The sequence below is a fragment of the Episyrphus balteatus genome, chromosome 3, assembly GCF_945859705.1.
Source record: "Episyrphus balteatus chromosome 3, idEpiBalt1.1, whole genome shotgun sequence".
Taxonomy (NCBI): Eukaryota; Metazoa; Arthropoda; class Insecta; order Diptera; family Syrphidae; genus Episyrphus; species Episyrphus balteatus.
In genome coordinates, this window is record NC_079136.1 from 34,465,538 (window position 1) to 34,478,066 (window position 12,529).

Here is a 12,529-nt window from a genome sequence, read left to right on the forward strand (position 1 = left end):
TTAAATGTGTAAATGTTACGATGTTCACCTTTTGAACTATGTGTATCTAAAAAAAGACGAACAAAATTACTCATTTTTCTAAATGAAATGTAATTTGAACGTTTGAACGTTTTTTTTTTCCTCGACTACAATTATATTTTAAATCACATACTTTCGTTCGTACTACATGAATTTTCTAATTTCTTGTGAGATAAAAATTATCATCATAAATTTTACTCTCAAAAAAAACAAATACATTTATTGTATTTAAACATTATTACCTTGACTAGGTATAACCTTAATTTTGTTTAAACGAATGAATAAACCTTTTCATCAGATTCAGACACATTAGCTTATTGACTTTCATTACTGCGTTGTTTATTTAATTTATACTTAATTTTTCATGCAACAAGATCATGAACCCAATAAAATTATTTTTAAATTTCAGTTAAAACAAATAATACTTAAATCCCAAGTTAAAAGTCCAAATAAACACAATAAAAATGAATTTAACAAATTCGATCAAACGATCATTAATTTATAATTATAAATTATTATTCTGCTAATTGTATTATAACCCCCTTTAAAGTGGATCATAAAAATTCTCGGTTTTTCCTACCTCCCATAAGTAGACCTAATAGGTAGTTAATAGACTTTGTCGTACTAGTCAGTGTCCAAACAAATAAAAAATCCAAAAGAAAGTAGGTAGTTACTTTTTTATCAAAACAGTTGGCTTTCATACTAAATATGTCCAATATAACAATTTTATTTATAACTTAATTACTGTGGTCAGTAAAAAAAAAAACATAAAAACTATTCTCATAATAGAATTTTCTAGTAGAAATTAAGTAACATTCTCAATTCATACGCATATCACACAATCTCATAAAAAAAAAACACTATTGATAATAATAATTTTTGTTCTAAAAACAAAAATTTCAAAAGATTATTAAACATTTTTATTTTTGTCTTGTTCTTCTTTTCTATTTTTCAAGAAAAAAGCACGAAGGCAAAGAAATAAAATGCATCTTTTACTTATTTTTATTATTGTATTCATATAAATTTTTTGAGATCAATAACTCAATTGACGTCAATAAATGTTGTTCGTCAGGCGAGCCTCCTTTTTTTGTGCTGGTATTAACCACATTTTCAGTAAATATTGTTGCCTTTGAAATAATATTTTTGATGACGAAAAACACAAAAGTGGTTTTTCGTTTGAAAAATAATACAAACAAAAATAGAAAATTTATGGTATTGTTGTGGAAATACTCTCTGGAAGGAAGGTTGGTTCCTGGAACGCACACCGCATTTTAGCGGAAGTGTTGTTTTTTGATTAAAAAATGTTTTGCATTGCGCCATTGAAGTTATACGACGAAAGATAAGCCCATCATAATGCCGTTAGAATTGATAAGAGATATTTTTTTTTTTCTTCTTTTTTGTTTTGTTATGAATATTATTATGAAGTTTGTTTTTGATGACGAATGGGAATTCTGAAATAACATCATATATTTGTTTCTAATTTGTATAGGGGTAGTTTTGTTTACTTTATTCTACTCATTTATTTTAACAATTTTGATCTTTTTTTTAAGAATATTTAGGGTTTTTAACGCTTTATCAATTTATCATACTAAGTATTTTTGAATACTAGTATATCAATCAAATAAATACTTTTTTATATCCAAAAAAGTTTTGAATAGACCTGTTTCTAAATTTCAATTTAAGGTATTTGTTTCTACATACTATATGCATAAAGCAATATTCAACATTCTCTCTGAACTCTAAAAAATGTGTTTGTTGACAGTTGACCCATGGAATGAAATTTAACTGAGATAAGTTATCACAAAACCACCAAGAATTTTTTTTTAATACAAATTCAATTCAAACAAAAACAAAACGTATCATGTGTGTTTACTAAACAAAAATTTAAAAATTAATTTATAAAATATATAATCACTCTTAATTCTTCAAAAAAACAACAACTGCAAACAGTCTGAGATCTAATGGAAATTGAATACACGTGCGGCAACTTAACACAACATTCACAAGTACTTATTATCTAAATACTTTTTTTCATAGACCAGTTGTTTAATGTTATTGATTTTATTATTGATTAATGAAATTTTGAATGAGAAATTATTTAAAAATCAAACGCAGTAAAACATATTATTTTCTTTGATGTGAGATGTTTTGTATGTAATAATTTTTGTTTACAAACAACAAAGTTTGCTTTGTATTCAAAATAGACAAGATGTGTTGTTTTTGCTTAGGTTTTGAAACTTTTAAAACAATGAAAAATATATATTAAAACCTTTGTATTTATGTCCATTGTATTCTTAAACACAGACGAAAACTGCTTAATAATATAAAACATAAATTAAACGAGTTTATTTTTTTCAAGTTATTCTATTAAGGTATTCTAACGTGTTACATATCTGCAATGTACTCAGAAAGAAATACCCCTGATAAATTGTTTAAGTTTGTGGTCACTGTGGCGTATGCGTAACCTTTTCATTTATATAGAAAATTTTTCTTTATGAGGTTGTCTCGTTTGTTTGAGTAATTAAAAACTTAATTTGATTCAAAGATTGTTTAAAAAAAAGTTCAAACAAAAATGAGTTTAAATTTTGTATGAAGTTGGCAATATTCAAAACATTAAGATTAAGATTAGCTGAGAGGTGAAAATAATTCGCCTTATATAATTATATTCAAAACATAAGTTACATATCTTCCACCTACAAACCATACAAAATAAGCAACAAATGGAGGAATATACACTTCCTACCAATACAAATCTAACTTCTGTATAAGGGTCAATCGAAACTATTTTAAATTCAGTAAAATTCTTTGCATTAGGTTTCATAAAAGAATATTTGGCTTCTTTAAAGTTAAATTGTTATTTTTACAAATACTCTTCATGTTATTATTTGTATACGATTCATGAACTCAAATTGAATTTAAAAATAAATTTAAAAAAAATTCAAATAAATTGATCTATGTGCATAATTTGGATATACATTTGGGTATCTTCCCCCAAGTGAAATTGATTCACTTTATTTTAAGCATCACTGCAAAAATAAATTTAGATTTGCGAGTTGAGGTACATCCTGTGTCTTCTTTTTATTTTCAAGTAAACAATCTACGACTACGATCCCGATCGATCGACGTATACTGGATAAAGTGGAATGAACCTCTTTTTTCTTTGATAAAAATAACAAACAAGTGCAAAGAACTTCAACAAAATTAATTTGAATAATTTGTATAAGTGCAACGATTCTATCAAGGCTTTATTTTTATATAGTACTTTTTAAGGTAAATATAAATTTCTTGGTCAAAACAAAATTAAAAAAAAAAGACTGATTCAAATAAAAAGCAATATCTGGGAAAAGTTTGATCGTTACAATGCACTTTTTTCTGATGGAAAACACCAAGAATTCTGATATCAAGGAATCGAAAGAAATACAAAAGTACTTGCAACTTTAAGTCCAAAGTCCAATTTGCAGAAAAAATCTTAACTTATTCATTGTGAAACTTGAAAACTGAAGTCATTAAATTGATTTGACTGGATATCCATTTGCATATCTACCCACAAAACTTTATTCTAATGTAGGCAACCCCGCAAATAATTCTAGAAAACAAAGTCACAAAATACCAACTCAAACTAAGTATTAAATATTTTATTTTAATAAATGTTATAGGTCGTAAAATAGGTATAATGAACTTTTAGGAAACACGGCATATCCCTTCACACATCATATTCAATTTCCTTTTTCTTTTCATGTTAAAGTCAACTCAAGTCAAGGTTATAGGTCATTTCAATTCTAATTGCCACAACAAATTTACCTACCTAATGAATTCGTGACCAACCACTATGCTCGAGTAATACCTTTGGCCAACGGTAAAGGAACATTTTTATGAACTACTTTTTCTAATACATATGTAAATGAATTTTAATAGCTACCACAAACTTCTCTTGTTTTATTTCGAAGGCTTTAATTAGAGTTCTTTGTTAGTTATAAAAATATAGTTAAATATGGTCAAGAATTAATGGAATTTGCATATCTGATTGTTTGCCACAACTATACGATAAACTGTATAATGTAATAGTTAAGTGAGGGGAAGAAGGGGGATTACTTCACAGCTATTTCTAATAAATTCTTATATATTCTTGAGGTATTTATTCTCCTGATCGATAAACTAACATAAATCTTTTGTATTCTGGCGTTCCTCGAGGCAGCCACTTAGGACCTATTCTCTTTTCTTTATTTGTAAATGGCTTTTTTTTAATTTTAAAATACTCAAATTAGGGAGCGGGTCAAAATTCTGACTTCAAAATTCTGATTTACAAAACTCAGCTTTTTTCAAGAAAATTCTGTTTTTCAAAATTCTGCTTTTTTTCTATTCTGTCTTTCAAAATTCTGATTTTCAAAATTCTGCCAGCATTTTTTTTAACAAAAAAAATTCTGCTAGTTCTGCTTTTTTTCATAATGTTTTTTAAACTGCTAACTTTCAAAGTACTGACTTTCTTATAACTCACATCTATACGGTAGTTGAAAACTAATTAAAACGATGTTGTGTGATAAAGTATTCCTTTTCTTATTTTTAATGTTTTGAATATCAATTTTTATGTGACTAATTAAATAATGTCCAATTATTATTTTTCGAAGATATTTCTCATTAAAAACCTTTTCTCAATATTTTTAAATTTATTGATTTACAAAAAAATATGAATATTAAAATATGATAATAAAATGCACGACTGGGTCGCACGAACTTGCTCTTAGAGTTAAAGTTGCTTAAATGTTTTAAACTTTTTATATAGAAATTTGAAAAAAAAAAAATAAAATTCGTTTTTTTTTTAAATAAAATAAAATCTGAAATCAAATTGCCCTCCAAAACAAGTATGCAGTTTTGATTGGTATATTCAGAAGCATTTTTAGAAAAAAAAAATTTTCAAAATCGTTAGAGTCGTTTTTTAAGAAACTAATTTTTTATAAATAATTTTTTGTAAAAAATGTTTTAAAATAAAATTGGTATGCCATTTTGTAGAAATCACTAATCAACATCTAAACACAAAATTTAAAAAAAAATTCAATGTCCCGTTTTCGAAAATTTGATTTTTCAAAAAAAAAAATTCAAATTTTTTTTTAAAGTCCAAAAATTATTTTTTTGGAATTTTGTTTTTGGCTTATATTTAAACTATATAAATGCTTCTTCAAAAAAGTTTCGTTGAAATCAAATAAGCAATTTCGGAGATAATCAGATTTGAAAAAAAAAACGGTTCTATGGCAGGTACCGTTAATAATGATTTTCAAAAAAAAAATTTTCTTTGAAAGATAGACCTTAGCTTAAAACTAACATTTGAATTTTTAAAATCGTTAGAGCCGTTTTCGAGATATTTCAATTTTACTAAAATCGGTATATGACAAGTACCGTTATTTTTGGTCCAAAAAAATTAATTCCAAAAACCCCTCTGGAGAGTCGCCAAATAACGCTACATACCAAGTTTGACATTAATCGGTCCATCCGTTTAGGCTGTAGCTCCTTATACAGACAGACAGACAGACTGACAGACAGACAGGCGGACTTCCGGGACCCACTTTTTTGGCATTGTCTACCATCGTAATGTCATGGAAAAATGTTATCTCAACTTTTTTTTTTGTACGAATGCATAACTTGATATAGTACCTATATCGCAAGTAAAAATGACAAAGTACTCTAAGTAAGTAATCTCAAATAGGCAGCTAATTTAGCTAGAAGATGATTTTACAAAACCCAAACCCTTTTTTAATTTTTGGCAGAATTTTGTAAAGTAAAATTTGAATTTTGAAAAGCAGAATTTTGGCAAAAGAATTTTGACGCCGTCAGAATTTTGACCCCAACCCCTCAAATTAACTAAAATTAAAACGAAAATTTTTCACACAAAAACAAAACTTTCTAACAAAAATATCGATTTAGTCAAAAGCGTTTACAGTAAATGATAAGTCATCATCATGATACAACGGTTTTCATCAAATATACTATCTTCCAGAAGATTCGATTGAATTTATAGTCGATGTACTGATAAGCTCAAAATCGTATTCAAAGTAAAATTCAGAGTTCAAAATACTCAAAATCACTGACTTACATGATTCACTCTGTGTGACAATTTCACCTCATTGTTTTTGAAAAAATGTTATCAATTTCTAAAGGAATACAAAGGCTGTCTTAAAAAAAAAAAAACAAGGTTATTTATGTCAACAGTTCCTATTCCGGCACCTCTGTATCTTATCGCAGTGACTTCCTTTGACATGAAATTGTCAAAAATAAAAACAAAGTCAAGTCTATTTTTGAATAAAATTTGAACTGAAAACTTTATCAATAACTGACAACAATACTCTCTTATTATTATTATTATTGTGCTAATTTTAAATGATCAAATTTTGTTTAAGATAAGATTGAAAACCTAATTAAATTTTATTCGATTCCTTCGCAAAAATAAAAACATCCGTTCCTGATAATAATCTTCCGATATTCTAAAAATAATTTATTAATTGAATTATTTTTTTTTTCATATTTCCATAAGTCTTTCACTAAGATTGATAATTTATATCTTAAAATCTTGAATCAGAATCATACAACACTATTTTTTTAATAAACACTCCCCAGACACATGGACTCGCTTCAAAGAGTGTAGAATCACATGCAGAAGTGAGGGTATACCCCGCATATGATGATGCCAATTATGTGTTCATTTAATCTGACTTGACTAGTAGCAATATTCATTTAAAAGTTTTTCTTCTGTTTTGTTGGCAAGCAGAGATGGAAATTTTTCATTTGAATTTTAATAAATATTCAGCCTTGGCAACTATATACGAAGAGAAGGAGGGTATGAGAAAAATAATAAGACCTATCTCATTACGTATAGACTCACACTTTATACGGGTGGGTTATGAATGGATGATCATGGTTTTGTCGAGTGTTTGGTGGGGAGGGGGTGTAATATAGATTGTATATTAAATCTTTCAAGTTACAAGAAAGTTACTTATCTCTCCTCTATTCCGCTATTGATATACCTAATGAATGAAATTATTTCATAAGAAATTTTTATTATTTTTGTTTTGGTTTTTGTTATTTGTTTATACATATTTTGCTTCCATTTTTTGACTACTTATCGGTTTTGATAGAGAAATCAAAATATTTGTGTGAACTCTCGTTACTTGTTTTGTTTGCAAAGAAATTCCATTTAGAGGTGAATAACAATCATTTTTGTCTTTTTGTCTTTTGTTTTTTTTTTTTTTTTTTTTTATAATTGTTGCTTAAGTATGAATTTAAATAAAATCAAGAAATAATTTATTGAAAGAATTTTTAAAACAAACGTTAAAAACCAAAAATTGGTTCGATATTTTTTGAAATGTTAAAAAAACCAAAACTCATTTCAATTTAAAAATAAAACCAAAACAAAATGTTAAAAACCAAAACACAAGTTCAAGGACAAATCAATAGGGAACAAAACTTTTTTCACCCCTTTCTAAAAGAAGACTTAAAGCTCATATTAAGGGGCATTAAACATCCAAAAGTATGCAATTGAATTGTAGGAAAATTTGAATTCTCCTGAGAATATTATGTTTGGGTGTATATTTATGAGGAATGGTAATGTTTTCTCGAAAAGCTTAAATTAAGCTTATTATTTATTAGGTTCCACAATCTACATTTCAAATGAAAGCTTTCAACAGTACAGTCAAAAAGCATTAAAACTGTTTTTTTTTTTAAAGTTTTTTTGTACAAAAAATATGATGTTCTAACATTTGACCTAACTTTGAAGACTAATCGCAATATCCAAATCATAGAACTAAAAAAAATAAACTTTCACAATATACAATTTAGAGACTTTTTTGAGATTTTTCAAAGGATTTACTCTAGTAATTTTTTTTAAGTCCTAATGATACGTCAATTTTTTAGTTTTTGTTGATTTTGCTATTTTAGACTTATTTTTAACAAAAAGGGTCTGTCACTGCCCTAAAAAAAATAATAAATCATTATGTGTCGGGATAATGGTTTGCAAGATATTACTTTTCAAATTTTCACAGTTTCTTCGTGAATGTATTTCAAATAGTATTGAAAAATTACTCGAACTGACAAAATTTGAAAAGCCTCAAATTCATTGGAACGTTTGCGAGCGTCAAGGCCGAAATACAACAGTCGGAAAAAGTATTTTGACAAAATGAACATCTTTATAACTGATGAGAATAATCTGTAACGGTTAAACATAAAATAAGGAAGTTGACGGTTATTTATTAAGTATATTATGGTAAATCTCATGATGGTCAATGTCAGTCATATAGTTGGTATTATGCTTCTATGCTGCATTTTTTGTATAAAAAGTACTAATTTTTGATTGAAAAAAGTATTTTGACAAACGTTCTTTTTCAACGTTGGTAAGGTAAGGTAATGCATTTTACGTGTTTCAAGCACGTATACAACGGACAGACTTGTTAAGCCCCGATTTGTAAAAAATTGGGCAAAACGGCGGAACTTAACATTGAAATTAGTGCATCTTCTGTTGCAAGTCATAATTTCTGTGTGTCTGTTAAAAAATCTGTGGAGAACTGAATTTATAGCGGGAAACTAAAAATTACCAAATATACAAACACAAAAATATAATTATTATACTATTCAAAATTTACCACAAACGGACAAAAAATGAAAAAAATGCACTTACAAAAATTGAAGCATTTTGAAGAATTCACTTTATCGCGGATTGACTCCAAAAAGTCTGAATTTGGAAATGCCATTCTTTCATCAAAAACTTTGTTAGCAAAAGTACCCTTTGCATTGAGCTCAAAGAAGACAATTTTACCATGTTTATGGGAAGATAATACAGTATTTATCTCATTAAACAAAAATCGAAAAAAATTTAATTCTCAAAGGAACATATTGATATGCTTCTTTCATTCAAAAACAAAGTTTTATGGACCACATTCTCACAAATTTCTATCTCAATGATCCGGGAAACGAAAAGGAACTGTTGAAGCTCCGTAAAAATTTGGTCAAGTTTATTCCAGAAGCGAAAAGCACAACAACATGTCATTTTGAGAATTCAATTTTTTTTCGATTTTTGTTTTATGAGATAAATACTGTATTATCTTCCCATAAACATGGTAAAATTGTCTTCTTTGAGCTCAATGCAAAGGGTACTTTTGCTAACAAAGTTTTTGATGAAAGAATGGCATTTCCAAATTCAGACTTTTTGGAGTCAATCCGCGATAAAGTGAATTCTTCAAAATGCTTCAATTTTTGTAAGTGCATTTTTTTCATTTTTTGTCCGTTTGTGGTAAATTTTGAATAGTATAATAATTATATTTTTGTGTTTGTATATTTGGTAATTTTTAGTTTCCCGCTATAAATTCAGTTCTCCACAGATTTTTTAACAGACACACAGAAATTATGACTTGCAACAGAAGATGCACTAATTTCAATGTTAAGTTCCGCCGTTTTGCCCAATTTTTTACAAATCGGGGCTTAACAAGTCTGTCCGTTGTATACGTGCTTGAAACACGTAAAATGCATTACCTTACCTTACCAACGTTGAAAAAGAACGTTTGTCAAAATACTTTTTTCAATCAAAAATTAGTACTTTTTATACAAAAAATGCAGCATAGAAGCATAATACCAACTATATGACTGACATTGACCATCATGAGATTTACCATAATATACTTAATAAATAACCGTCAACTTTCTTATTTTATGTTTAACCGTTACAGATTATTCTCATCAGTTAGAAAAATGTTCATTTTGTCAAAATACTTTTTCCGACCATTGTAGACTCGTTAAAAATAAAGCAAAATATTCTTTTGCAAATGATTAAAGAGCTCTGAATTGAAGATTTCAGTCAAAGATAGGATATTTTGTTTTGCGCTAACTTACATAAATCTTCAAAATAACAAAGAAATAACACGTTCTTTCGGACTTTTTTTGTAAATTTCTCATTGGAAATTTTGTTGGACAATTTTATACTCGTTCTGCACCCCAAAACATAAAAAGTAGCCACCAAAAACAATTATGTAAACCAGAACTTTCCATTTTAAATGTAATTTGATGTCCATAAAATACAAAATTTTGTGTTTTTCGTTGCTTTTCAATATTTTGTGTTAAAATTTAAAATCATATATACATAAATTTGAAAAAAAAAAACAAAAATTGTGTAACTTTTTTCAAAGCAAATGCACATACATAAATCTTTTATAAAATCAATATTATTTTAAAACAAATTTAGGTTTAAATGAAATGAAAATTTTCCTTGGAATAATCCTTGATTAAAAGATAATCGAGTGTGAACAAACTGGGCCTAATATTTTTAAATTAATTTTTAAGTAAAATTTAAGTTATTTTGTATACAAATGGTAATAGTTAAGGAATAAATATCTAGCTCGATTTGTTTTAATTTTAAATCAAGAAATATTGAAAATTTCAAATTTATTTTATTATTACTTTAAATAAAATGTTTAAAGTTTTAAGCTCTAAACATTAAAATTTCTTTTGGACGATATAATATTATAGGTACCTACTGATAAAAAAATGTAATTATTATCATTATACACTTAAATTGTTTAAACTTTTCCTTGCTAAATCAGTTTTAGAGAATTAATGTTAATACAAAACACCACAACCTTTAAAAATGTTAAGTATTTAAATTTAGTAGGTATTAGAAATATTCACAAAATAATTTTGAAAAAAAAAAATAATGTCGACTTACCGACATGTGAAAGCGAGGAAAGTTCTGAATCTGTAAAAATTGATAAATATATAAATCTCAATGTAATTATTTTTAAACAAAAAAAAAACTTATGTTAAAATTACTTTTATTTTGATTCAAAAGAAAAAAAAAACTTCATTACAATCCTACATTATCTATTATAGTAGAGTAACTAAAGCAAATTATTATCGAACCCGGCCAAACAGCTCTGATTTTGACGATTTTTTTTTTTCAAACGTAGGTAATTAAAAATACTTTAAAGTCTTTTTAATTACCTAAAGATTCTCTAGGTAATTTAAGGAAAAAAATATATGGGAGTAAATGACAATCTTCCATCGTTTAAGCGATAGATGCAATTTTCTAACATTCTGACCTCAAACACAAAAAAAAATATTTTGAAAACAACGGCAAGACCTACAATATTTTAATATACATTTTTAAAAAGCCAGAAGCTCATTCTTATCTCTAAAATTTAAATCCACTAAATTTAATTAAGAGTTTTTAAAAAAATGGTCCTCAAACTCAGAATTAAAAAAAAAAATGATTAAAAAAATTTAAAATAACTTTTTTCCAAACTTTTTCTAATAAAATATGAATTTATTTTAAAAAAATTTTCGGCCATAAATAGTATCAGTTGAATTCCGAAGCAGAAAAGGTAATATATATCACTTTTTGAAAAAAAAAAAAATTAAAAATTACTTCAATGGGTTTTTTTTTTTGATAAAAACTGAATTTTGGCATTGAAATAATTAATTTTCTCAAAGACTTTGGTAAATAAGAACTTTAGATTTTTGCTATTTAACTTTCAAAAGTAAGGGTTATTAAATGAATAAAAAATAATTTTATGTTTAGATGTTGAACTTTAAAAAAAAAATAAGTTAAATTTTTTTTTCTAAACTTTTATTAAAAAAAGTTCTTCGAAAATGAAATAGTTTTTAATTTTTTTCATAAACCGTAATACATATTGACATTTCCTTTTATAATTTGAAATCATAATAAATGCGGCCAAAAAAATTTGAAAATAAATGCATTTTATATTACGACCAAATTTAAAAAACGACATGTTAAAATTTTTTCAATAATTTTTTTTTTCAAAAATCTTAGTTCGGTTACCATTCTTTCAAAAGCCCTTAATTCAATTAAGTTAATTTTAATTTTACAAATATGACTAAGCTTCTAGCTTTTAAAAAATGTATATTTGAATATTGTAGGTGTTGCCGTTGTGTTCAAATATTTTTTTTTTGTGTTTGAAGTCAATTATTTAAGAAAATTGCATCTATCGCTTGAACGATGGAAGATTGTCCCTCACTCCCATATTTTTTTTTTCCTTGAATTTCCTAGACAATCTTTTGGCATCAATTAATTTATGAAATTATAGAAACATTTTTGAAAAATTTTTTTTTGTTCACAAAAATCTTCAATTAAATTTAAAAAATCAAAACGGCAACACCGGCAATTTTTAATCTATAGACTTTAAAGTATTTTTAATTACCGACGTTTGAAGAAAAAGATCATCAAAATCTAAGCTTTAGTTACTCCAGTATTAGAGCAAAAACTGAATTAAGCTTTATGTTCAAGTTTATATTTAAAATTCTATCAAGATTTTTGAACTGGAAAATCGTTATTTGATTCGATACTTAAATTCCTAATCATATACATTAAAAATCCTTAATGAACCAAAATTTATTTATTTTCTGTAGCATATTTATAGGAAGCAATACTTGAGGTGTATAACACATTTTAACACACGGTTATTGCAGTGGCTACAACTCTTATTTCCACCATAGGTAGTGGAGAGATTCAGGGAAGTATTTT

At 26.4% G+C, this 12,529-nt stretch overlaps 1 protein-coding gene across 4 annotated transcripts in view; it reads right to left on the bottom strand.

Annotated features, from left to right (window-relative positions):
• Nucleotides 1-12,529, bottom strand: part of LOC129914520 (RGS domain-containing serine/threonine-protein kinase A) — a 275,189-nt gene that overhangs the window by 101,993 nt on the left and 160,667 nt on the right. For 2 of the 4 annotated variants that reach the window (XM_055993816.1, XM_055993815.1), the window contains one exon: nucleotides 10,715-10,744. The exons of the other annotated variants lie outside the window; for them this stretch is intronic. In XM_055993816.1, the coding sequence (XP_055849791.1) occupies nucleotides 10,715-10,744 (30 nt within the window). The remainder of the gene's footprint in view (nucleotides 1-10,714; nucleotides 10,745-12,529) is intronic. 4 annotated transcript variants of the gene reach the window in all.